The 26879-nt window shown below is 52.5% G+C and overlaps 1 protein-coding gene across 4 annotated transcripts in view; it reads right to left on the bottom strand.

Annotated features, from left to right (window-relative positions):
• LOC112547214 (adhesion G protein-coupled receptor E3-like) overlaps positions 1-26879 on the bottom strand; it is a 61356-nt gene that overhangs the window by 15326 nt on the left and 19151 nt on the right. For 2 of the 4 annotated variants that reach the window (XM_089774827.1, XM_089774828.1), the window contains exons 6-18: positions 25019-25147; positions 23383-23511; positions 19520-19675; positions 15706-15779; positions 13688-13786; positions 12676-12844; positions 12083-12202; positions 10341-10531; positions 8775-8942; positions 8055-8252; positions 5529-5761; positions 3910-3976; positions 3557-3648 (exon numbers count right to left, since the gene is read on the bottom strand). In XM_089774827.1, coding sequence (XP_089630953.1) covers positions 3557-3648; positions 3910-3976; positions 5529-5761; positions 8055-8252; positions 8775-8942; positions 10341-10531; positions 12083-12202; positions 12676-12844; positions 13688-13786; positions 15706-15779; positions 19520-19675; positions 23383-23511; positions 25019-25147 — 1825 coding nt within the window. The remainder of the gene's footprint in view (positions 1-3556; positions 3649-3909; positions 3977-5528; positions 5762-8054; positions 8253-8774; positions 8943-10340; positions 10532-12082; positions 12203-12675; positions 12845-13687; positions 13787-15705; positions 15780-19519; positions 19676-23382; positions 23512-25018; positions 25148-26879) is intronic. The other 2 variants (XM_089774830.1, XM_089774829.1) reach the window with 2 other exon arrangements.

Here is a 26879-nt window from a genome sequence, read left to right as displayed (position 1 = left end):
TTGTGGCAGAAGACTGGGGATGTGGGGGTGGAGGAGATTGGGGATGTGAGGGGCTCAGGGCAGGAGGTTCAGGTGTATGATAGGCTCAGGGTTGGGATATGTGGGGGGTGCAGGAGTGTTATGATGCTGCGGCCAGATGGGGGCTTGGCCCCAATTGGGGGCTTGTTGACCAGGCTTCATTTTTAAATAAATATTATGCCCAACACAAAATGTTTCAGCCTTGTCTTTATTCATGGGAGAGGCAGGGAACCTGTTTTGGATCAGGGGCCACTGACCCACACAAAAGTCAGTTGGGGCCACACAAGTGAGATGCAAAGAAACAACTCTACAACCTCCCCCCCCCCCCCCCAAGTCTCACTGATATGGCCCCAACCAAGACACTACACTCCCCTAGCACTCCAGCCCCTTGGGGGAGGATGGATACAGAGGACTGAGGTTCAAGACCTCAGGCTAGATTAACTCTGTTGGAATTGCAGGGTTAGTGGAATTTGTGGGCCCCTCTCCACTCTGAGGTGGGACCAAAAATGAGGGATCCAGTGTGCAGGACAGAGCTGCTAGTGAGTGGGATAGGGGTGGGTGTGCGGAATCTGGGTGGAATATAGAGTACAGGAGCAAGCTGGTGGTGTCTGGCCAAGATGGAGAGGACAGGGGCAGGGTGCTAGTGGGTGTCTGGCCAGAGGGAAGGAGCAGGGGACAGGGGGCTGGATAATGTCTGGCCAGGGTGCTGGTGGGAGTCTGGCCTATGGGAATGGGCAGCTCGGCCCGTACCGGGGGATCTCTAGGGATGAGTATCTCGAAGCCACTCCAGATCCTGTACTGTCATCTTAACCCTTTCCCCCGAGCATGGGGAAGGAAGAGAAGACAAGAAAACACACGCTGTTATGGGCAGGGGAGGTGCAGGCGCTTTCTTGTCTTCCCTTCCTTCCCTGTGCTGTCTTTCTGCAGCGTGGGGGGGGGGGGGGAAGTCCTGCAGCTATGTGCCAGAGCTGGAGTCTCAGGAAGCGTGCCCACTGTTGTGGGGAGGAGAGGAGCATGCTTCCCTCCCACGCTGCAGGAAGCTGGCGCTACCTCCATTTTCGCTCGGGGCTGTAGTCCCAGCATGGGCTCCTTATTGGGGGTGGGGGCAACAAAGTGGGGCAGGGAACACCTCGCGATTGACTGGCCATGCCCCCGCAATCAACCAGTCAATTGTGATTGATCCATTGGTGACTGTCATGGCTCCTTCCCCACTCTGGCATGATAAATGCAGAAGTGGGGGCCAGCACTGTACCCCAAAGCCTTATCTACCAGGCTTTGGTATAAAACTTCCCCCAAAATCTTAAAAACCTAGATCTTGGGAATAAAACTTCCACTGCCACCACCCAAATGTTGCTAAAGAAACCAGGGGAAAGATCATTTGGGAAATCTCACCCCTAAAATAAAAATCAAGGCACACTATTAACCAATGCCAGGTTAACAAAAAGAAAGGAAAGAACTTTTATTATTACACAATATTCCTGTTGCAGGTATAATGACTAGATAGGAAGGTAACAAAATATACTCATGGAGAAACTCCATGGGCCTAGAACAGTGGTCCCCAACGCGGTGCCCACGGGCGCCATGGCGCCCGCCGGGGCATTTGTATGCACCCGCCGACAACCCGGGCTGGCCCCGCCTCCCGGCGCGTGGCGCACTGGAGGCGCCGGCCCCAGGCACGCGACACTCAGCGGCGCCTAGTGCGCGGCGCTCGGGCGGCCCCAGCCCCGGGGCACATGCGGGCGCGCGGCGCCGGTGCCGGCCCCAGGCGCACAGCTCGGGCGGCAGCGCCAGCCCCGGGCCCACGGCACAAGGGGCTCGGGCGGCCCTGGCCCTGGCGTGCCCCAGGACACGCGGCCCCGCCCCCGGGCGCCCGGGGGCCCATAAAGGTTGGGGACCACTGGCCGAGAACTTAGTTGCTAAGAAAAGCCAAAACATCTTTAAGCAGGGCCAGATCTCAGATCCCATACCCAGTCCTTAAAACAATAAAACCTAACGAAACTACCTAAACTTTACCCTACTTACAGAAAATGAAGAATGGTGTCTTGAAGAGAGAGAGAGACATGCTTGTCCCTCTCTGTAGCTGCAGAGAACTCTCCCAGAGAGACAAAAAGGAGAAAGGAAAAAAACCCAAATTCCTTTGTCCCAGTTTGAAAAGTCCCACCTACATTCCTATTGGTCACTCCACCTGGCTAGGTGTAGTTAACCCCTTAATCCCCAGGCTGCTGGTTAACCCTCATAATCATGACAGTGACCACGGCCTTACCCTGGTCAGAGCAGTAACTCTGATAACACCAGGCTGAATCTTAAAATAAAAACCCATCAATGACAAACTGTTAATTGGGAAAACTAAACCAGTAACCTAACCAATAAGTCAGGCAAGCCAGTGTTAATATTGGCCATTTCGACTGTAAACTCCTTGGGGCAGGGACTGATTTCTCCTCCCCAGCTGGACCTGCAAGCCTACCTTTCCATGTAAACATTAGGGCCTAGTTTTCTCCTCACATCCATTATACGGCCCTGCTGAAATCAATGAAATGGCAAGGATGTTAATGCAGGCAGAATTAGACCCAAATCGGGTCTCTTCTCACTGGGCCAGTTATAAGCCTCAGCTACCATGATGTTCAGCTCTTCCAGCAAACACAGATTTAGAAATCAGATACCAGGAAATCTCTGTGCAGTTTTCCTCACTGTATCAATTGTGTCTGGCAGAAGGCACCAAACTAGACTGAACAAACACTAGCGGATTTATTTGAGGGGTTTGGGTCCCATTTGGGGGTTGGTTTCCTGGGCGCTGAGTGCTCAAACTGCATCCCCCCAAGAGCTGAAGTGGTTCAGTGTCTGCATTGGTTTGCAAGGGGGCAGTAACCCCAACTCTGTGCTTCGTCTGGGGGAAGCATAGGATCTGGCCCAGCAGGAAAGAGTGGTGAAGAGACCCAGAGAGTAAGAAGGTGGGTGTCAGTGGCGTGAGCAGCACACTGGGGAACAATCCCAAAGGGACTTCTATAACCACACTCCAGAGGAGAGACATCTGAGGAACATGGGTTAGATTAGCCAATCCCATCTCGTCCATCACAGATTTCTATAACACTCTGACTGACTGAAAGGTGTAACAGTTAACTCGAACTAAGGACTTAGTTCGAGTTAACGTTTGACTGCCGCGTGTAGCCACGGGCAGTTAGTTCGGACTAGGGGGATTTAAAAATGGCGCCCGGACTGGAAGATGCAAATAAAGCCTGGGATATTTAAATCCCGGGCTTCATTTGCAACTTCGAATGCCTACATTAGCCTCCCTAGTTCGAACTAGGGGGCTAGTGTAGACATACCCTTAGAGACTAACAAAACATGTAGATAGTATCATGAGCTTTCTTTCTCTGAGGAAGTGGGTTGTGCCCACGAAAGCTCATGATACCATTGCTAGTCTCTAGATGCTGAAAGACTATTCATTGTTTTTCAGGTATTTCCTTAGTTTACTTGACAGAAGACCCATCCCCCCACAGAAGGCTAACTGGACCTCTTGGCAGGTTTAGTGCTTTCCTACCTTGTGTTTTTGACGGTAGACACGTCCGAATTGAGGGAGCAGATTTTGTCTCTCAGGATCCAGAGGGTTGTGATAAAAAATGTACAATTCATCTGTGGAAACAACACAAGTTGAGTGGATCAGACCCCAGGTCCATCCAGTCCAGTATCTTACCTCTGTATCAGTACCAGATGCTCAGAGGAAGTGATAAAATCAGTCCCTTATAAGGTCTCCTTTTGGCCTTTGATAGATGCAGATTGGTTAAAACCCTGAAGAACGGGGTATTATGTCCCTTCCAGACCTTTTGTTAGTCCTGATAAAACAACTCTGGACATTATTCTGGCTCCCCACAGAAATGAAAAATAATGACTCACCAAAATAATCAGGCAGACCGGTCCAAGAAAACTCCACAGAAAGCCATTATCTGTTTTAAGCCAGCAACTAAAAGGTGAGATGACAAAAAGGTAACAGATTACTCCTGGCAATAAAAGAAAGTGAATTCTCCTCTTGGGGTTACCAGAGTTGCTAACTCGGAGAAATGGGAACAATAAAACCAAGGTCTTAATTCAGAAGAGCCCTGACACAGGTGCCTTTTGGAACTGGGGCCTGGGAGAGGGAAAATGAAATACTGGTTGCACCTCTGGAACTCTCTGGGCCAGCAACATCCATGGTGTGGAAGAACCACGGATGTTCCAGGATCAGAGAGTCCTGGTGCACTGCAGGGGATGAAGGGCCAGGAGTCCAGCGCACTGTGGAGAGTGGGACGGAGGCAGGAGCCTGTTGCATAACCCAGTTGGGGGAGCTGGGAGCCATTGGGAGGGGGAGCTGGGAGCCTCGCATGAAACCCAACTGAACTGTCTGGGGCAGGGGGCGGGAGTTGGGAAGCCCAGACGGTGGCTGAGCTGGGCTGCCAGTGGGGTTGGGAGCTGCAGGCGAGGGGAAGCGAGGAAGGGCAGGAAGTCCAGCGTGTGGCTGAGATAGTCTGTGGAGGAGGTGAGGGGGCATGGCTCAGCTGGACTAGGCGGGGAGCAGGAAGATTCGCGTGTGGCCAAGTTGGGCCACCCAGGAGAGTTTTGATGCCTGGTGGAGCAGCAGGGTAGGGGTGGGGCCAGCAGCATGGGGGGGCAGAAATGACCTCACAGTGCGGCAAATTCCCTCACCCGGACCAGTCAGGTCCCGAGGGTGCCAGACCAGGGAGGTCCAACCTGTATGACATGTCCAGGGCTTCACTGACCCTTCAGTTCCCTCTCGGGAAGGGCAGTGCTTGGGTAGAGGAACAGAGTAGGAGTCAAGGGCCCAAGCTCTGTTTCTCACGCACTGTTGGCCATGTCACTTCCCTTGCGAGTCTCAGTTTGAGTCAGGAGTGGGGATTTTTAGTCTGGGGATAACAATTGCACTTTCTCAACAACCTTATGGCCTGGCCACTGGCAGCGAGACATGTAAAAGCAGAATACACTCGTATGTACACAAATACATTTTGTCTTCCCTGCAAGTCTGGCATCTCTTTTCTTGGACAGGGTGAACGCTGCCTGCTTCCCTTTATGTCAGTCTCATAAACCTAGCTTAGAGAAACTAGTTTTGTAAGAACATAAGAACGACCACACTGGGTCGTACCATCTAGCCCAGTATCCTGTCTGGACAGTGGCCAATGCCAGATGCCGCAGAGGGAAGGAACAGAACAGGGAATCCTCAAGTGATCCATCCCCTGTCACCCATTCGTAGCTTCCAACGAACACAGGCTGGGGACATCATCCCTACCCATCTTGGCTAATAGCCATTGATAGACATTCCCTCCATGAATTTATAGGCAAGTTTTTTAGCCTTGTTAAACTCTGGCCCTTCACAAAGTCCTCTGCAAGGAGTTCCACAGGTTGACTGGGTGTTGTGTAAAACATCTGAAGAGGCAGGTATCGCAGAATACATTTCCTCTCTGAAATTCATCAGATAAGTTGAGAGATACCTGCTCTACCCCGGGGATGGATGCGGCACTTACCGCTGGGAATTTTTGTAACCTTCAGAATTTGCTGCAGCAGAAACAGCCACGATCAGAGCTGGGAATCCGTAGCCGAACGGGTACATGTATCTCTTCTTGAACCGGCTGGCACTGGTATAATTCACCACCTTCAGGTTCCTGACAGTGAGGAAGAGGTGCAGCCCCTCCAGGAACATCCAGGTGAAGCAGGCCAGGTAGAGGTAGTGTAGCAAGCCAGCAATGACCGCACAGCCCTGGAGGTGACAGAGAACTCAGCAACTCTGGCATGTAGCTCATTATGGCAGTGAAAGCAACAGTTATTTGATGTTCGGGCCGTATGTTGTGCAGGCCTGTGATAGAATAATTGTGGCAATTCTGACCCCACCCAGCAGAGGGCAGGGGTGTTGCACACATGTTGGATATTGAATTACAATATTTGCTCTAGTAATAGAAATGTAGCCGTGTTAGTCTGGTGTAGGTGAAGCAAAATGCAGGACTATGTAGCAATTTAAAGACTAACATTCATGTTAAAATTCGACACTCTCCGGGAAGGAATGAACAAAGGCTCTAACTATCTTACCCATTACCAAGATAGCTTCCCCAATTATCACCTCTAATACAATTAGCTCACAGACATCTAACTCTCCCCACCTCTAATATAATTAATTCACAGACACTTACCTTCCTTCCTCCCCCCCCCCCCGAATCCCCCTCCTGTTCTGAAATGTGATTTGTCCTTTTCATATGTGTTCATTTTTTATTTTTTTTTAATTGTATCCTTTGGTATATATGGTTGTGACAATTTTCTTCCACTACTTGATCTGAGGAAGTGGGTCTGGCCCATGAAAGCTCATCACCTAATAAACCATCTTGTTAGTCTTTAAAGTGCTACATTGTCCTGCATTTTGCTTCAATATTTGCTCTGGTCAACACTCTGGGCGAGGAGTGTTTGAAGTATACCAGGGACGCACTCATTTCAGCATATGCACTGTCCTCCCCCCGAGAGCCAGCGCCCATTGACGGCTGTGTGGATTCCACCTGTGGGCCAAGGCAACTTTTCCACAGTGGGAAACGAGCATCCGCCCGAAAGTGCAGCTTCAGCTGTTTGTGGTCGCGGCTCACAGAGCTGTTTTCTAGTCCAGGGTCCCTCTTACAGCCGGGGAGCCAAAGCCCAGAGATTCTGAAACTCTGGAGCCAGACTCTGATTTCACTGATGCTGGTGTAAACCTGGGGTATCTCCACGGAGGCCAGTGGTGTCAAGCTAGCATAAGCAAGATCTGAATCTGCACCATTTCATTTGTTTTGGACACTATACTACCAGGCATGTGCAGGGTCCCAGAGGTAACACCACCCCCCCGATTTAGGACTGGTACATCGCACGTGCCTTGGCTCTCAGTCTGAATGCCCTGCCCACACCAGCAGTTCTGTGTGCGCCTCCATCCCTCCAGCAAACTCCCTGCGCCATCCGCCCACGCTCTTCTCGTGCTCCCTGTGAGACCCCACCTGCCTGGCCTCAGGCCACACTCTGTGTTCCACTCCCGGCTCTCGCCTGAGTCCCACCCCTACCAGTTTTTATTTCCCCAGGACAGCTAGACCCCGGCTCTGCCCTAGGCCCCGCTCCTACTCCACCTCTGCCACAAAATGCTCCACCTCTTCCTGTCCCTCCCCTGCCCTTGTCTGGAGGTGCTGAGTTTTTATTTTCCAGGGGTGCTCAACCCCTGTTCTGCCTCAGGCTCTACCCCTACTCCACCTCTGCCTCGTCCTGTCCCTCCCCACAAGTGCCTCCTGCCTGCCACTGGACAGCTGATCTGGCAGGCCGGAGGTGCTAATCTGTGGAGCCTGCCGGTGGGTGTTGAGGACCCACTATGGTTTTTTCCCTGGGTGCTCCAGCCCCAGAGCATCGAGGGTGCCATTTTGGGACAGCGGGGGGAGGGGGTAGCCATGTGCACCAGAATGCTGCTTGTTTTTCTTCCTGTTCCCCTAATGATAGGGACTGAGGGGAAAGTACTTGGAATCCATGAATTACTCATCTGCCCCTCCCTGCCCCACCCAGGAGTCCCGCCTGCTCTCCCAAAACAGCCACCTTGCAGAGAACCCACAGAGCTTGCACCGATTCCATCGTCCCTTATTTGCTGTCCTGCCCTCAACCCCTGTTATCTCTTGGGAGGGTCTGTCTGGTCCTCCAGGCTCCCTCTTCCCCATCTCCCAAGGCAGGAGTTTCACATGCACCACATTCCCCCTCGTTATTTCATTACAGACACATCCCAGGTCCCCAACCAAGTTCCAGGAGCCCTGGTGCTCAGCACTGTACACCCACACAGCCAGGGGGTGTTTACACTGTATCTGGGAACATGAGCCCCTCAGGCAGAAGTTCGGGCCAGGCGCTCAGGTACCATGAGCTGTTGGCCCACTCCGTGAGGCACCCTCCCGCCCCCCAGCTGCAGTGTAGACGAACCTTTGAAGATTGTTCCTGCTCTGAAGAACTTACAATCTAAACAGGCAAGACAGAGAAAAGCGGGGGAGGTGCATTTGGGATGATTTCCCAACCTTATCCTTGACTGTGTCCATCCCGGTGAGGAAGAGCAGGTCGGCCACAAAGAGGCAGAGGCAGAGCTGCAGGTGGAGGGAGGTGCTGACGTTGCGGATGGAGCGGCACAGGAGGAAGGTGAGGATGGCGAGGAAGAGGCACAGCAGGGAGAAGGACAGGCCCACGTGGGTGATGATGCTCAAGGAGCCGTCTTCCTGCTAAAGGGAAAAGTAAAGCCAGAGAAAATCTTGCAAATCGCGCTGTAGGAACAGACGTTCTGAAATACCTGGATAGTTTCCCATGGAAATCGGAGCTCCAGCTCCATTGGTGGGGATCCCCTCCATGCCCTGCCCCTTCCACTAGAAAACACAGAGGCACAAACAGCACAGGTCTGGAGTTTGCAGCCCCAGGCAACTACGTGGTTTTCTGGATCTCATAGTGACTGCGAACAGATTGGACCAAATATTGCATTGCACAGGACACTAGCCAGTCTGTAGGACGTCTAATGACGTCTAACAAGCTGGCCAAGTGCAGGGGATCATGACTAGCGGCTGGCTCCAGCCATTGGAACAATTCACAGCACGAGACACTGCTCCTTTCCTTTCTGTGCCGCAGGCCTGCAATTTGGGTGTCCAAGGGCTCAGGTGCACTCTCCCAAATCCCTGCGGGTTTTTCTCTGGGCGAATGCAACCCCAGCTTGCTACACGTGGGTTGGGAGCTTCGGCAGATGCTTGAAATACCTGGCTGACATTCCTGCTCATCAGGACAGCAAAGCTGGACATATGGTTACAGGAGCAGGTGGTGTGTGTGTTGTTTGCACTGAGCGGTTCGCAGCCCTCTGTGGACCAGGTGCCTTTGTCGCTAACGACATCCCAGAAAACACAGACCGTCTCTTTGTTATTCTTCGGCTGGGAACAGAAATTGCAGCAACAATGTCAGCACCACACACTAGTTTAGCTCATACTCAAGGAGAATCCAGAGTTTGACACAAAGTTTGAGACCTGTGTGGCCTTAATCTTTTATGTCCGGGGAAGAATGAATTTTGTTATGTCACCGATCGGAAGATGTGTCACCTCAGTATTGGAGCACATAAAATGTTGTTTGCACACGGACATTCAGGTGGTGGTGGGGAAATCAAGAAATTTGAACTGAGAGGGGGCTCAGGCTGAAGGTGCAGGCTCTGGCATGGGGCTGGGGATGAGGGGTTTGAGTACAGGCTCCCCCAGGAGAGAGGGCTCTCCCCAGTCCTCCAGATCCACAGCAACTTTGGCCTTGGTGCAAGGTGCCTCTCTGCAGGCTGAGGCAGCTCCAGTGAGGCTGGGTTGGACTGGGGGAGGGGCACCGCTCTACAATTTATGGCAGGTCCATGCTGCTGGGGATGGCGAGGGGAGAACTTGGAGGAGGACCCGTCCCCTGGTCTCTGGGGACATTCTGCAGTGAGGCCAACTAGAAGAAGATGGCAGCGTTAATGGGCAAGAAAGAGGCAAGTGGCTGGGAAAAAACAGGCCTACTTCTGTTTCTAGCAGGGATGTGGCTGCCATTGGGGGGCAACTGGTGAGGGAGTATTTGGGAGGACACCCACCCCCAGCCTGGGGAAGGGCAGGGACAAATCTTATCTACCCCAGGCTCCCTTCCCTCCCCTGATCTCACCCTTGCTCCATCAGCATCCCACCTCTTCCCCACACTTGCTCTGCAGATGCCCCCCCCCCCCCCCATTGAGGCAGACCAGGGGCAGTAAATAATACCAGAGATTGCCTATCTCCTAGAGCTGGAAGGGACTTTGAAAGGTCACTGAGTCCAGTCCCCTACCTTCACAGCAGGACCAAGTACCATCACCAGCAAATTTTTGCCCCAAAGCCCTAAATGGCTTCTGCAAGGATTGAACTCACAGCCCCGGGTTTAGCAGGCTAATGCTCAAACCACTGAGCTATCCCCCCAGTAGTACAGCTAGGGGGCTGGAGAGGGCAGCAGTGGTCTGTCCCCCTACACTTACTGGCAGCGACGGGGGAGGGGGGGGAGCAGAACAACATGGCCCCAGCTCACTCTGCTCCTCCCACCACTGAGTACGGGGCAGTCCCGCCCCTCCCCTGAGCAATGTGCTGGGAGAGCAGAGTGAGCTGGGGCTGCATTGCCCTGCTTCCCCCACTGCTGCCTGTGAGTGGGGGTGGAACAGGCCCCTGCTGCGAGCTCCAGGCCCACTCACTAATCCCGCTCCCCTCCCCCAGTTGCTGTCTAGACCCTTGCCCCTCCCACCACAGGGTGTGTGACCCCTTGTGCCCCCCCATATCGCCTCTGCTGCCCGTCACCTGTTTATGCTCCAAGGTGAAGTGGAAAGGTCTGGAGAGGTTTCTGCGTTCCCCAACGGTCCCACTCACTACTTTGGAATTCAGGGTAACGTCTCCCAGTCTCTCAGCACCTATCGGTCTTTGATCGCTGACGCTGTCCTTTAGGACGGACTCCAGCTGGTCGTACACTATGAAGACGACGGCTCCAGTGCCTGCAGGAGCAAAGGAACAAGAGGTGATTTCTGAACAGCCTGGCTACATCTACACTGTCAGGAGTTTGCAGAAGAGGAAATGCAAATTAAGCACTGTTTAGCAAGTCTCATGCTCTCATTTGCATATTCTCTTCCCATCCTTTTTGTGAAAATGCAGTGTAGACACGGCCATTTTGTGCAAAAAAACCCCAAGCCCTTTTGTGCAAGTGCCTGTAAACCTGATTTTTTGGGGAATAATGGTTCTTGCACAAAAGGGTTTTTTTGCACAAAATGGCCCCGTCTACACTGCATTTTTTTCCATAAAAACATCTTTGGCAAAAAGGATTGGAAGAGAATATGCCAATGAATGCATGAGAAATGCTAATGAGCGTTTCATTTGCATTTCCTTATCTGCAAAAACCTGACAGTGGAGACACAGCCCCTGTGCCCTAGGCCCTTTGCACCGCAAAGAGCTGGAAGACTTGTCTGATGGGCACAGCCAAGAGCAGAAGGATGCAGGTTCGGGGGGATGGAACGGCTTCCCTAAGGGTGCACAGAGCATCACTGGCAAAACTGGGACTAGACTCCCAGGCTGCCCTGCACTAGCCAACCAGACGCACTTCCTCCTAGGAGCCTGGCCAACCAGGACTCAGCACTCCGGCTCCGCTTCCTTTAGTCCCAGAAAATCCATCCCCATCCTGGTCTGTGGGAACTCTCTGGCCCTGACGTGCCCTCGGCATGGGGGAAGCCACAAGGGCTGTGCTTAATTTGCGCCAGGGAAGCCTGCCAGCAGTTGCCCAGGGCCGGGCAATTCAGAATGTGGTGGTGGAGCGGTGGTGGCAGGACCCCTGGACTATTTAAATCGCCGCCATCATGCTGTGCAGTGCACTCCGGGCGGTTCTGAGGGCTGCTGGGACAGGAGGGGGTGCTGCTGCGCTCCAGGCAACACTGAGGGCTGGCTGCCTCCTGCCCCACTCCTTCCTCCGAAGGCCTTGCTCTTCCCAGGGGCTTGGAGCTGGGCCCTCTTCCATCTTGCCATGGGGCAGGCAAGTCTGTCAGCCCCCTTGGTCCCAGCACCTCTGGGCCTGCTGCACCAGTTATATAAATGAGCCCCAGGACTTATATTACACACTAAGCCCTGCCCAAGAGGCTGGTGTAAAGCGGCCCAAAGCAGGCCCGTGTGCAGGAATTTCTGTGGGTGCGCGTGTGTTTTTTGTAAAATGTGGACCCCACCCTCTATGGTCCCAGATGACTGGGGAAGCTGGGCTTGATTTCCCACCCCCATCTTCACTCCTCAGGGAGAGTGGGAAAAACAGCCCCAGCCTTCCCTTGGCTGGCTGAAGCATTTTCCAGGGGAGAGGAGGGCAGCAAGAGCCAGGACTATGGACAACTCCTGCCTTCTCCTGGCCAGCCAGAGTCAGTCCCATGGAGGACCATGGAAAGGCACTTTCGTACCCTTCACACACCCGGCATAGGGGCCTGCAAGGTCCCCTGGGGAGTCTGTTGGGGCTGCTTTAAGGTCCCTCTGTAGCCCTGGAAGATCTGGCCTCCCAGCTGGCTTCTAGTTGGTACCTGAGCTATCGGAGCCGACGACCGTGGTGCAGTCAATGGCCATCGATTCGTTTTTTGCATTCAGTGAGATTCTCTCCCCTTGACTGCTGCAGTTATCCTTAATGGCCTTGGCTGTGATGGCTGGGACAGAAGGACAAGTTCTTCACCAAGATGCTTTGAAAACAACCCCCCCCCCTTTAGCGTGGAGCCAAGTCTCCTCCAAGGAGACACGCCACGGACAGCAGGAGAGCGACGCTGCAGTGAAGGCAGCAGAGGCAAGTAAAGAATCAGGAGCCTGGACTATTCTTACTTTTGCGCAGCACAATGAACCGCGGCTCACAGCCACTGCTCCAATCCTACTCCTCGCTGAGCTCAGAGCTTCCTTGTGCTGGCCACCAGAGGCACATGCAGCAAGAGACTGCACCTGCCCCTAGCAGCACAAAGGGTTCATGCCCCCATTTCACAGACAGGAAAACATAAGCTTCAAGCGAGCAGGAACGGCACAGCACCTGGATCCCTTATGCTTTAACCCAGTGCTCTAGAACCCTGCACCGCAGAGACTAGCTAGGGTGCTACTCAGAGCTGTGTAGGGGGTGAGGGTTCCTTTTTCTTACTCATGTTCTCAGTTTTGATGGGCTCTGACTGGTTCGTGGGACTTGCCAGAGCAGCTTCAAAGGCGACCGATTCCACGCTCTTCAGAATGACTTTGGCAGCCAAGGCCTTCTCCTTGGGTGGCAACTCGGTAATGCTACCAACAAATGAATCGAAAGAGGCAGTGGCTTCCTGGGATGCAAAAAGAAGACATCCTGTGTCAAACAGCAGCCTCCTGGCTAACAGAGAGATGGTCCCATGGATCCATAACAAGACAGGAGAAAGGTAAGAATGGCCAGACTGGGTTAGATGAAAACTCCATCTTGACCTGTATCCTGTGTTCTGAAGGGCCAATGCCAGGTGCCTCACAACAAGTGATCCATCCCCAGTAGCCCATTCCCAGCTTCTGACAGAGAGAGGCTGGGGCACCACTCCTGCCCATCCTGGCTACTAGCCATTGACGGACCCGTCCTCCACAAATCTATCTAGCTCTTTTTTGAACTCTGTTATAGTCTCAGTCTTCACAACATCCTCTGGCAAGAAGTTCCACAGATTGACACTCCGCTGTGTGAAGAAAAACTTCCATTTGTTTGTTTTAAATTTATTATTTATTCATTTCATTTGGTGACCCCTAGTTCTTGGGAACCTCCCTACTCACAGAACATCCCAGGGCAGGTACAACTGCGTACATGGATGGGTGATGGTAGGCAGGTCCCAGGGCCCTCCAAGCACTTATTATCTCGCTCTGCACTCCACATAGCTCCCACGCTGCCCACCCAGGTACCAGACACTGCCTCGTTCCCTTCACCCCAAGACATTCACCACCCACACTTGGCTGGCAGCTGAAATCCCACTCGCTGTTGGCTTCAGTCAACTCCTCTATAGCAAAGGCAGCTAAGCCTTGTTTTTGGTGACATGTTCATCTTCACAAGGAAGAGTCTGGAGACTGGTCCAAGCAGATGGGCATAAAGGGGGGTTCCTTTCCTCGGTGGGGGGAAGGCAGGGAATGGCAAATGCAGGCACAGAGCCTCTGACCTGAAGTGATACTGGGTTGCTTCCATTTCCAAATGCAGAAGACTGTGTCTTTAAGATACCTTCTATTAAGGTGCAAAATGGGTTGCTTTTCTGGTTTCCCTGCAGGTGAATCATGGAAAAAGGAGTGAGTTCCATAACATATTTACCGACCTGCTGTACTGGGGGGGAGGGAAGAAGAATGACAGGTGGCCACGTCCAGGAACCTGTTCTGTCCCTCTCCATGTACTGTATCCTTCTCCCCAGCCTCTCTAGGTAGCTCTGGCTATTTCTCCATTCAATGAGGGCTGCCACCTTTCTGACCAAACAAAACCAAACACCCAGCCCCCTCCTTGTCCAAGGCACTGTCCTGCTCCCCCCCCCCCCCAATCGCTCACTCTCTCCCTGCCCTCACTCATAATCACCAGGCCGGGGCAGGTCCCTTTTCAACCTAGTGTTCAGGTGACTGGCAACCATCCACCCATCTCTTAGGATACTGAGATTCAGACCAACCTGCAAAGGCCGATACTATAAGGATGTGGGGGTATCCTGGTTACTTAGCTAGTTATAGAAGTATAAAAACAAAGAATCAAAGTCGCAATCTGCCTTTGTGTGGGGCTTCTCTCACTGTGAGAGTCTCTGGCCTTGTTCTTAAGTGAAGGCTTTCGGCTAAGCAACAGGCACAGCCATAAACTGGGAAACCTACAGTCACCTCCTCACTCATCCCCACCAGTCACACTGAAACAAAGCAGCTTGGGGCTGTAAGAAAGGAGATCCAACCTATCGTCTCCAGATAGAGGGAAGAGCCTGAAAGGCTCAAAGAAAACACAGGCTAGTAGCTTTGTCTGGCAAGGAGCCACTTATCAGTACTTAGGGCTGTGAAATCCTCAGTTCTTTACTGTTTTGTCATTATGCTCCCCGTTTCTCATTTATTTATGAGGCGTGTCTGGTTCTTTGATGGTTTCTGTCTATTATACAATTAATTTTGCTGGGTATAAACCACTTAAGGCAGTGGATAAATTAGTTAGATAATCATGTTCCAATATGTTAGGGCTGGTTAGTTAAATTTCAATAAAATGATTGGTTAAGGTATAGCTGAAAATATGACTATGAAAGTCAGGAGGAAACAGGAAGTAAGTTGGAAGACAAAGGAAGAAAGGAAAAAGGAAAGTGGATTTGTGCTTGCTGGGAGCGACCCCCAATAAACACTGAATTGTTTGCATCTCCAGCGTTCGGGTGTTGCTGTTCTCTGTGAATGTGAGAGGGACAAGGGAAGTGGGAGGGTGAAGGGATGAACCCAGGCCTGCCAATGGGGGAGAAGGACAAAGGGGGCAACTGCCCTGGGGCCAGGAGATACAGAAGGGCCTGGAGCTCCTAGCTGCAGCTACAGCAGCAGAGACAGCAGCTGGAGCCCTAGGCCCTTTAAATCTCTGCCAGAGCACCATGTGGAATGCTCTGGGCAGCTCTGAGGGCTGGCTGGGGGGAGAGAGGACATGGTACAGTCCCAGCGGTGCTGAGGGCTGGCTGGGGGGAGAGAGGACATGGTAGAGTCCCAGCGGTGCTAAGGGCTGGCTGGGGGGAGAGGACATGGTGCAGTCCCAGCGGTGCTGAGGCCTGGCTGGGGGGAGAGAGGACATGGTGCAGTCCCAGCGGTGCTGAGGCCTGGCTGGGGGGAGAGAGGACATGGTGCAGTCCCAGCGGTGCTGAGGGCTGTCTGTCTCAGCCTCACCCCTTCCACCTGAAGCCCTGCCTCTTCTAGGAGCATGAAGACCAGCCCCTCCCTAGCCCTGCAATTCTCTCTGCCTCCCTGGATAAGCCCTTTAACACCAACTTCTCCATCTCCACCCACTCGTTTTTCTCCACCCTTCTCTGGGTACCGGATCTAGTCCATCCTCTCCATCTCTGTCCATCCACACTGCCCAACCCAGTCACAGCAGATACACTGCCTTAGTGCATTGCACTAACTCCATGCATGCCCATGCTGCCCATCCATTCCCTCCCTTTTTCCCTCCTACCGCAGTCTGGAATCACTCGACACATACGTTCTGGCTGGTGTCACACCGGCTTTCTAAATTAACTCCTGTCAGACTCTTGAACTGGTCACGGATGGTTCTTTCTAGGAAAGGAAGCAGGAAGCCAGGGTTGGGGGTCTCTCTTACAACAGACCAATCTTTACAATAGATTCAAAGTATCATGGCACTTTTGGGCACAGAAGTGAAACCCGGCAAAGCCCCACCAACGGCAGAGCTGATGCTAATGGTTAAAGAACTTGGTTTATGGGGTCCAAGAAGGTGGCACCACTCCAGAGGCAACTCTCCCCATCTAGTATAGATTTGAAAGAGTTTATCTGTCTGTGCATCTGTCTGTGTGTCCATTTGTTCAGAAACTCCCTCTAACTGGTAAGAGCTAGGACCACCAAATTCGTTATGCAGCTTCCTCTTATCATAACTTAACACAGGGTTTGGTTGTCTTGGGACAATGGGATATGCCTGGAATGCGATTGATTCACGTAAAGTGGAAAGAGGGGGTTATTCACCTTAACAGTAACAGACTTTCTTCGAGATGAGTGTCCCCATGGTTGTGTCACATTAGGTCAGTGTGCCAATGCTATTGATCAGAGTTTTTAAAGCAGTGTCCCTGGTGTCTGTAGTTGTGTGCTCCTAGGTGGCAGGCATTGCACATGCATGAGCTCTGTCCACCCACCTCAGTTCCTTCTCTACTGCCTTCAGCTCAGCAGTGCTCCCTATCTCATTTTACATTTTAGATAAGTAATCCTCCTTTAGAGCCAAGTTCCCCCTCTCTCCCACCAGTTAGTCAGCTGTTGCTATTTTGGTGTAGATGGTTAAAAAAAATTTTAGACTAGAATATGTTTCTTCTCCTAGTTTATTCCCTTCCTGTAGTTAGACAGCTTCAAGGGGTAACTGAGTTAATCTGTTAGGGTATGTCTACACTTGCAGCCTAATTTGAAATAGGGCTGCAAATGTAGGCATTTGAAATTGCAAATCAAGCCCGGGATTTAAATACCCCACACTTGATTTGCATCTTTCCGGCCGGGCACCATTTTTGAAATTGACAAGCCCGGAATAACTGCCTGCGTGTACACGCAGCAATGAAAAGGGCATTCAAAATAAAGCCCTATTTCGAAATACCTGTTATTCCTCCTGCAATGAGGTTATTCCTCCTGCAATGAGGTTAACCCGGGCAGTTATTCCGGGCTCGTCAATTTAAAAAATGGCGCCCGGCCGGGAAGATGCAAATCAAGTGCAGGATATTTAAATCCCAGGCTTGATTTTCTATTTCGAATGCCTACATTTGCAGCCCTATTTCGAATTAGGCTGCAAGTGTAGACATACCCTTACAGAAAAAAACAACACATGGTCTGGTCGCACTTACTCCTTCAGGTAACTCTGGTCATCTGAAGAAGTGGGCCGGGCCCAAGAAAGCTCATGATACCATCTCCATGTTTTGTTAGTCTATAAAGTGCTACCAGACCATTTGTTGTTTTTTTCTGTATCACAGAATCATAGAATCATAGAATACTAGGACTGGAAGGGACCTCAAGAGATCATTGAGTCCAGTCCCCTGCCCTCATGGCAGGACCAAATACTGTCTAGACCATCCCTGACAGACATTTATCTAACCTACTCTTAAATATCTCCAGAGATGGAGATTCCACAACCTCCCTGAGCAATTTATTCCAGTGTTTGACCACCCTGACAGTTAGGAACTTTTTCCTAATGTCCAACTAAACTTCCCTTGCTTCAGTTTAAGCCCATTGCTTCTTGTTCTATCCTCAGAGGCCAAGATGAACAAGTTTTCTCCCTCCTCCTTATGACACCCTTTAATCATTCTTGTTGCTCTTCTCTGGACCCTCTCCAATTTCTCCATATCTTTCTTGAAATGCGGTGCCCAGAACTGGACACAATACTCCAATGGAGGCCTAACCAGCACAGAGTAGAGCAGAAGAATGACTTCTTCTGTCTTGCTCACAACACACCTGTTAATGCATCCCAGACTCATGTTTGCTTTCTCGGCAACAGCATCACCCTGTTGACTCATATTTAGTTTGTGGTCCACCATAACCCTTAGAGCCCTTTCTGCCATACTCCTTCCTAGACAGTTGCTTCCCATTCTGTAGGTGTGAAACTGATTGTTCCTTCCTAAGTGGAGCACTTTGCATTTGTCTCTATTAAACTTCATCCTGTTTACCTCAGACCATTTCTCCAATTTGTCCAGATCATTTTGAATTATGGCCTTATACACTAAAGCAGTTGCAACTGGTGGCCAATGCCAGATGTAGCAGAGGGAGAGAACACACCAGGTAATCTTCATGTGATCCCTCTCCTGTCACCCATATCCAGACATTAGGACACCATTCCTACCCATCCTGGCTAATAGCCATTGAGGGACCTAACCTCCATTTATCTAGCTCTTTTTTGAATTCTCTTAAAGTCCTAGTCTTAACAACATCACCTGGCAAGGAGTTCCACAGGTTGGCTGTGCGCTGAGTGGAAAAAAAACCTTCCTTTTGTTTGTTCTAAACCTGCTGCTTATTCATTTCATCTGGTGACCCCTAGTTCTTATTTTTTGGGAATAAGTAAATAACTTTTCCCTATTCACTTTTTCCATACCCGTGATGATTTTATAGACCTCTATCATATTCCCCCTTAGTCTCCTCTTTTCTTTTCCAAGTCTTTTTAATCTCTCTTCTTATGGGACCCGTTTCAAACCCCTAATAATTTTGTTCCCCTTTCTGAACCTTTTCCAATGCCAATATATCTTTCTTCAGATGAGGCGACCACATCTGTACGCACTATTCAGGATGTGGACGTACCATGGTTTTCTAGAGAGGCAATAAGAAAATCTCGCTCTTATTCTCTCTCTCTTTTTTAATGATTCCTAACATTCCATTTGCTGTTTTGGCGGTCGCTGCACACTGAGTGGGTGTTTTCAGAGGACGATCCACAACAACGCCAAGATCTCTCTCTTGAGTAGCTGTAGCTAAATTAGTCCTGATCCCATTGTATGTATCGTTGGGATTATTTTTTCCAATGTGCTTTACTTTACATTTATCAACACTGAATTTCATTTGCCATTTTGTTGCCCAGTCACTTAGTTTCTCAGTCTTTTTTTTTTTTTTAAACACTCTTCCAGTAAATATAGGAACATGCCTCCATGCTATGGCAATCCCTGGGTACCTCTACTGACCTAATGTGGAGCACCCTTGGGGACATCTCTAGAAAAAGAAATGAAGGCTCTGGTGCCACAGACTGTTATATGGGGACCGAGGACCCCAGTCTAGAGATGGGAACCGGGACAGCTATAGCCCCATTTGGGCAGCAGAGAGCAGGGGTGGAGAAAGGGACAGCTCTCTACTATATATTGGAGAAAGTTTGTCTGTCCATCCATCAGCTGGGGTAGATGCACCCTTCTCTTGGCTGTGCCCGCTGCAGCTGAAGCAGCCATGGACAGGCGTTTCCCACCTGGACCCAAGCTGCTGCACAGAGAGAGGGCAGGGATTGTCCTCTCTCCTTCGGGCAGCCAGTGGACGGACCCCCCTCCTCCCCAGTTCTACCCCAGAACAATGATTTGAATGAAGAAAAACAAAAATTGTTTGAGGTCCCAAGCAACGTCAATCTTCCAGTAATATAAAGAAAACACGTGGGCACAGTGGGCTCCCCTGGGGCCTACAAAACATACAAACATGCCAGGGCCTAGCTCCGCACATCGGTTTGTGGGCAGCTTCTCCAGCATGGAGCACAGCGAGCACCACCCGCATCCCAGCCTTTGAGACCGTCAGGGCCTGGTGTCTATTCCGTGGCTTTGCCAGGGAGGGCAGCGTGTCGCGACTGGTACCTGTGCAGTTCAAGGTGTGGTTGTCGCCAGGTTTCCAAGAGATCCCCCCAGGGGAAAAATGGCCTGGATAGCACCGGCAGCTGTAACTCCCCGGGATGTTGATGCAGGAGCTGCGAAGGCCACAGACCGATGAGCTTTGAGAACATTCATCAATATCTAAACAGAAGGACAGGGGATCAATTATTAATCACAGAGGCACTTACAGGCTCCAGGCCCCAGGACAGTTGTCCCGTTTGCCCTCTCCTCCCCTCCCAGTGTCAATAGGGCTGATTCCAGACACAGATGGCATGTCTGTCTACATTGCATGCTAAGCCCTGGATCTGAATCAGGTTTTAGCCCAACCCTCCCCCGCGTCTGATCATACCCAAGTCAATCTGACTCATGTTCTAGCAGAGCATCCTGCCATTTCCCAGTGTGGCCGCTGGTCCAGCCGCAGCCTGAAGTCACAGGGGCTGCACGGCCTGGATGTGTGTCCTGAGTCCAGCAGTGGCAAGCTCAGGTAAACAAGCCTGTCAGCCCAGAGCCAGCAGTCACTGCGCCTAACCCAGTGGCCCCAAAACATGAGCTAGCAAGCCACTGGCAGCCAACCCTCCACTGCACCCCAGGAGCAGTCTGCCAGCTCCCAGGAGCCAACCAGACCCCAGAGAAGGCAGGCGCCTTCCTAGTCCAGAGTGGAGATACTGGACCTTATTCAGGTTGGGGGGGATGCCCCCAACGTCCATGATCTCCACACTAGACGGAGAAATGCAGCCGTCTATAGCACGATAGCTGCCAGCCTGGCCACCAAAGGTCACATGCGAATTCAGGAGCAGGTTTGCATGAAAATCAAGTTGCTCCGACGAGACCCCCAACCCTGAGCCCTGAACTTTCCCTCCTTCTTCCTCTTGCTTCCCCCTTCCAGCTCCCTCCTCTCAGTTTTCCCCCTCCTCTCTCCCACCCTCTGTTCTCCCCTCTCCTGCTTCCTTTCCCCAGTTTCACCAGAGTTTCATTCCTCTCCCCCCCCCCCCAGTTTTGTTAAATAAAGAGAGTTTGTGTTCATGAAAATACGTGTATTTTATTTTTTATCAGGAAGGGGAGTTAGGGAGGGGTAAGTGGAAGGACGTGAGGGAGGAATGAGGCACAGACCCCCAGAGGGGCAGATCAGGGAAGCTCTTAGTGCTCCTCAGGGTGGTAACTCTCCTGCAGGGCCGCCTGGAAACTGACAGCCCCCCGATGGACCTACCGGATGGTGGCCTGCAGAAAGTGCAGCCAGACTCGCAGCAATGCATCTGAGAGAAGGACCAGAGTGCACAGGGGCAACGCTGGCTTCATGTTCCATAGTGCTGTGGTGTCCCGAGTGAGGATAAGATTAAGCACAGACCTCAGACAGCCTCAGGCAGCAGCCATACACAGTAAGTCCGGGACCTAGGGGCCTGGTCCAGGCACAGAGGTTTTTGATCTGATGGAGCCCCCCAGGAACAGACTCGGCCCGTTAGCTCAGGCAGAAGGGACAGTGTGACACAGGGTTTGGAGCTTTTGCATAATCAAAACTCAGTGGCCAGAAAAGACAAATCCTGGATGTTTTCAGTACGGTCAACAAACCAGGATAAAAACAACAAGGAGGAATTTGTTCCTAGAATTTTTGGGTCTTTTCTCTCTGAAACAAACACCCCAAAGAGTTAATCTCAGTTCAAACCTTCTCCCCAAGGTGAGGTTTCAATTTCCCATTTTTTTGGGGAAGTAGCTGGCTTCTATTATTGTGGTTGTTTATATTACAATTCAAAGGGTATGTCTACACTACAAAGTTAGTTCGAACTAACGGACGTTAGTTCGAACTAACTTTAATAGGTGCTACACTAGCGCTCCGCTAGTTCGAATTTGAATCGAACTAGCGGAGCGCTTAGTTCGAACTAGGTAAACCTCATTTTACGAGGACTAACGCCTAGTTCGAACTAGCTAGTTCGAACTAAGGGCTGTGTAGCCCTTTAGTTCGAACTAGTGGGAGGCTAGCCCTCCCCAGGTTTCCCTGGTGGCCACTCTGGCCAACACCAGGGAAACTCTATGCCCCCCTCCCGGCCCCGGACCCCTTAAAGGGGCACGGGCTGGCTACGGTGCCCGTGCCAGGTGCAAGCCTGCCAGCACCCAGCTAGCAGACCCTGCACCTGGCACGGCACAGAGCCACCCACCCGATGCCCCCCAGCCCACCCCCTCTTGCCGGGACCAGGCTGGCGGCTCCCGGGAGCTTGCCCTGGACCGCAAGAGGCGGGCACCTTCCTGGGCTAGTGCGGACATCGTGGACCTTGTCCACGATCTCCGCACTAGGCACAGGAAAGTGGCCGTCTAGGGCAGGAGAGCTGCCAGCCTGGCCACCCAGGAGCAGGTGTGCATGAAAATCAAGGGGGTCCACTGAGACCCCCGACACTGAGCCCTGAGCTTACAATGGCCGTCCTGGGTCAGACCAAAGGTCCATCTAGCCCAGTAGCCTGTCTGCCGACAGCGGCCAACCCTAGGGACCCTGGAGGGGATGGACCGAAGACAGTGACCAAGCCATTTGTCTTGTGCCATCCCTCTCCAGCCTTCCACAAACTTTGGGCAGGGACACCACTCCTACCCTCTGGCTAATAGGACTCCATGGACCCAACCTCCATGACTTTATCTCACTTCCCTTTAAACTCTGTTCTAGTTGTAGCCTTCACAGCCTCCTGCAGCAAGGAGTTCCACAGGTTAACTATTTGCTTTCTGAAGAAGAACAACTTTCTCTTACTAGTTTGAAGCCTGCTACCCATTCCTTTCCTTTGGTGTCCTCTAGTCCTTCTTTATGGGAACTCAGGAAGAACTTTTCTGAATGCACCCTCTCCACCCAACCCCTGCTTTTAGAGACCTCTATCCTGTCCCCTCTCCGTCTCCTCTTTTCTAAGCTGAACAGTCCCAGTCTCTGTAGCCTTTCTTCATCTGGGACCTGTTCCCAACCCCTGATCATGTTAGTTGCCCTCCCCTCTCCCAGCCTTTCTCTTCCCCTCTCCCACCTCCTTTTCCCAGTCTCCCCCAGTTTTGTTCAATAAAGACAGAGTCAATGTTGGAAGAAACGTTATCTTTATTTTGTACATCAATAAGAAGGGGGGCTAGGGAAGGGTAAGTGGAAGAAGGTGAGGGAGGAATGGGGTACAAGCCCCCGATGGGGAGGACTGGGCTGGCTCTGCGGGCTTCTGGGGGTGGAAGCTCTCCTGCAGCCCCCCAATTACTCCCTCTCCCCAGATGGCAGCCTGCGGCAAGTGCAGCCGGGCTGATGGCCGAGTGGTGTGATGTGCCCAGTGTGGGCACTCAGGGCACTCCAAGCCAGAACTTCTTTGCAAGCGGGGCACCCCTTAGAACTGTGTGTCCGGGGTGGGGGTCGGGACCCTTTAAGCGCAGCCCTCGGCTAGCCTGAGACAGCATCTCCATGCTCTAAGTCCTCCTTTTATGCCCTGCCGGCACTGCTTCCGGCCATCCTTAAGCCCTGTTCAGAGTCCACTCATTGTGGACTTACTAGTTCGAACTAGCAAAACGCTAGTTCGAACTAGTTTTTAGTTCTAGATGCGTTAGTTCGAACTAGCTTAGTTCGAATTAACTAATTCGAACTAAGTTAGTTCGAACTAGCGCTGTAGTGTAGACGTACCCAAAGATAGTAAAATTTCCCATTTTAAAGAAAAAGGCCAAAATGTTGCATTTTCAAACCATCAGAAACATTGCTGTTCCAGGGCTGAAGGAACCGGGTTTCACTCCCTCTCACGGTGTGCGACTGGACCAGCAGAGCTGCTCAGAACCTACCACTCCACTGTGGGGTGACCTGGCATTAGCCTCTCATATCTAGAGCCTCACCTGGATCCCCTGTGTCAGATGCTTACCTGTGCAGCTGAATGGGGTTCCAGACTGACTGTAGCCATCCTGACACCGGCAGGTGTAACTGCCTAGCGTGTTGTTGCAGATGGAGTTGGGGCCGCAGGGTGATGGGTCTCGGGAACATTCGTCAATATCTGGTAGGGAGAATTCATATGGTTGGCCAGATGTGATGATAAGACACCAGTGTTGTACTGCCCCAGGCCCCACAAACTGTCCCAAACCCCATTGGATCCAGAGGAAATCTTTCCATCTGCTCTGGGGGGCTTTTGCATCAGTCACTTTGCACCACGCATGTACCAGCTCTCACCATTGCACTGCGCTGCTGGGTCAGTGACGTGCTGCTCCCCTGAACTGGTGCAAAGCCGGGCTTGCAGGGGCAGGAATGACTCTGTGGAAACTTGGTACAGGTGGTGTCCTTAGCACTCCTCTGAATGCAGATGGGCCCAGCTCTGCACAACAGAGCCTTGTGATGGTGGGAGGATGGGGGGTGGCTGGGAGAAGGCAGGTGCTTTCCTATTGTTGTAGGGACACGCGGATGGGCGGAGCCCTGTCAGCTTCTCCTGTTCAGCCATCAGGACCTCTCAGGTGCTCGTCTCCATTCACAGAGCACCACAGGGGTCCGTGGCGCCGTGTTACCCCCATTTCGGGCCCCGTCGGCACTGCAGATACAGCTGCGATTCCCCGCCTGGGCACACACAAGCTCACCGGCTCTGCCTGGGGTACAAAGCAGCGCGGCCGCCAAGCAGCTCAGGCTGCTGCCCAGCAGACACCTGGGATCTGGGACAGGGCAGATCTAGGTTGCTGGCCCATCCGCTGCCTTGTCCCATGAATGCTCCTCCCTGCTAGGGTCTGTGGCTGCAGATGAAGTAGCCTGGTAACCTCAACGTGAGGTTTCAATTTCCCTTTACTTTTGGGAAGTGGCTGGCTTCTATGAGTGTCCTTGTTTATGTTACAATTAAAAGATTTAGTTACCAAACCAGGATAAAAATAACAAGGAGGAATTTGTTCCTGGTTAACCCAAGGTGAAATTTTTGGGTCTTTTCTCTCTGAAACAAACACCCCAACGAGTTAATCTGGGTTTGAACCTTAGCCCCAAGGTGAGGTTTCAATTTCCCATTTCTTATGGGAAGTGGCTGGCTTCTATTAGTGTGCTTCTCTATGTTACAATTAAAGACAGTAAAATTTCCAAATGAAACCTCATTTGAAAAAAAAAAAAAAAAAGGCCAAATGTTGCCATTTCAAACCATCAGCGACACTGCTGCTCCATGGCTGAAGGAACCAGGTTTCACGCCCTCTCACGGTGAGCGACCCCCACACACAGGGAGGCTGGGCCAGCCCTTGACACTGACACTAGGGCAGGGGAAGAGGGTCAGCTCCATGCACAAAACAGATACGGGTGCTAGAGAGAAGAGCACTGGAGGAAGTGAGCTGCGTGGCTGCTGATCCTGTAGCTATTTCAGTGGGCGGGGAAGGAGCCCCAGTACCATCCCCATGAAATCTCTGCAGCTGTCAGAGCTTTAGAGACAGAATCTGGGCTGGGCCAGCAGAGCTGCTCAGCACCTACCTCTCGATTGTGGGGTGACCTAGCATTAGCCTCTCATATCTAGAACCACACCTGGATCCCCTGTGTCAGATGCTTACCTGTGCAGTTGAATAGAGTACCAGACTGGTTGTAGCCATCCCGGCAGCTGCAGGTGTAATTGCCCGCTGTGTTGTTGCAGATGGAGTTGGGGCCACAGAGCGATGGGACTCGGGAACATTCGTCAATATCTGGTAGGGAGAATTTATATGGTTGGCCGTATGTGACGCTACAACACCAGTGCTCTGCTGCCCCCCCCCCGCCCCCCCCAAACACTGACCCAAACCAGAGTGGATCCAGTGGGAATCTTTCTACCTGCCCGGGGGGCTTTTGCATCAGTTACTCTGCCCCGTGCATGAACCAGCTCTCACCATTGCACTGCGCTGCTGGGTCAGTGACGTGCTGCTTCCCAGAACTGGATGCAAAGCTGGGCTTGCAGGGGCAGCAGTGACGCTGTGGAAAGTTGGTGCAGGTGGCTCCACAGAATGCAGATGGGCCCAGCTCTGCACAACAGAGCCTTGTGATGGTGGGAGGATGGGGGGTGGCTGGGAGAAGGCAGGTGCTTTCCTATTGTTGTAGGGACACGCGGATGGGCGGAGCCCTGTCAGCTTCTCCTGTTCAGCCATCAGGACCTCTCAGGTGCTCGTCTCCATTCACAGAGCACCACAGGGGTCTGCGGGGCTGCGTTATCGGCACCGCAGTTTCTGCTGTGATTCCCCACCTGGGCAGACAAGCTCACTGACTCTGCCTGGGATACAAAGCAGCCCGTCCGCCAAGCGGCCCAGGCTGCTACCCAGCAGGCACCTGCGGTCCAGGTGACTGCTCCTCCCTGCTAGGGCGTGAGGCTGCAGATGAAGTAACCTGGTAGGTGTAGGACAAGTGGGAGGCTCCATGCGCGCCCCCACAGCTCCCGTTAGCCCTGGTTCCCAGCCAATGGGATCCGTGGAGCCAGAACTTGGAGAGGAGACTGGGTGTGGAGCCTTCCTAAATCCCCTCTGGCTACTCTACGCAGCCCTTCCTCCCTCCCTGGGAGCCGTGAGGAGCTGAGTGGGGAGCCTGCGCTCACCCCGCTGTGCCAACAGCTGCACGGTTAATGGCCTGGTCAGTGGTGCTGAGCAGAACCCCCAGGGCCCCTCCCCAGCCAGATACCCGGCACCCCTGGCTCAACCCTGCGCTGCTGCTCCCCAGTTTCATTAGATGTTCCCGGATTTGCTCAGGGCCAGATTGTCAGGCAGGATTAAATCCCTTCCTTCCCCTTTACCAGGCAGTGCCAGTAACCCCAGAACTACGTGCGGGGGAGGCCACAGGCCTCCCATTTTTGAAAGAGCATGAGCCTGGCATGTCCATTTTCTGCCAGGGCTGCCTCCTCCTTCCCCCTCTGAGGCCTCCCCACAGCCAAGCCAGCAGGAAGCCTGGCCCATTGGGGGAGCCATGCAGCGCCTCCGCATCAGCCCACAGTGCAGGGGCCTCAAGAAGAGCCCCTGGCCTGTTTCCCTGTCCCCAGGCTCCCCACCTGGCCCAGGGGGAGGGGGTGGTCTCAGAGCCCAAGCCTGGCCAATGTTAGAGCCATGCAGGCAGCTGGAAGGATCCATGGAGCGTCCACTTGCCCTGAGCCGCACCAGACTGTTGGGGACACTGGTCGGGGCCTGCTGGACTCTGTCACCTCGCCCCGTGAGCAGGCAGAGGGTCTGTGGTTCCCTCCTCACGGCCACAGCCGGGTCTGGGACGGAGCCAAACAGGCAGCTGTAGCCAGTCACTGGTTCACTGCACCTGCCTCAGGTAGGGGGCATGTGGTGTAGGGACATGGGCAGGGGGCTACATTCAGCCTCCCCACAGGCAGTAGGTCGGATTTCAGCGCCCCTCTGGCTTGACTGGGGCAGGGTCTATCGGGAAAGCAGGGTGGAACTCGCGGCAGCCCCCCAC

This window comes from Pelodiscus sinensis, chromosome 31 (genome assembly GCF_052426305.1).
Source record: "Pelodiscus sinensis isolate ZL-2025 chromosome 31, ASM5242630v1, whole genome shotgun sequence".
Lineage (NCBI taxonomy): Eukaryota > Metazoa > Chordata > Testudines > Trionychidae > Pelodiscus > Pelodiscus sinensis.
Note: the sequence above shows the minus strand (reverse complement) of the source record. Positions and strands in the feature narration are given on the sequence as shown.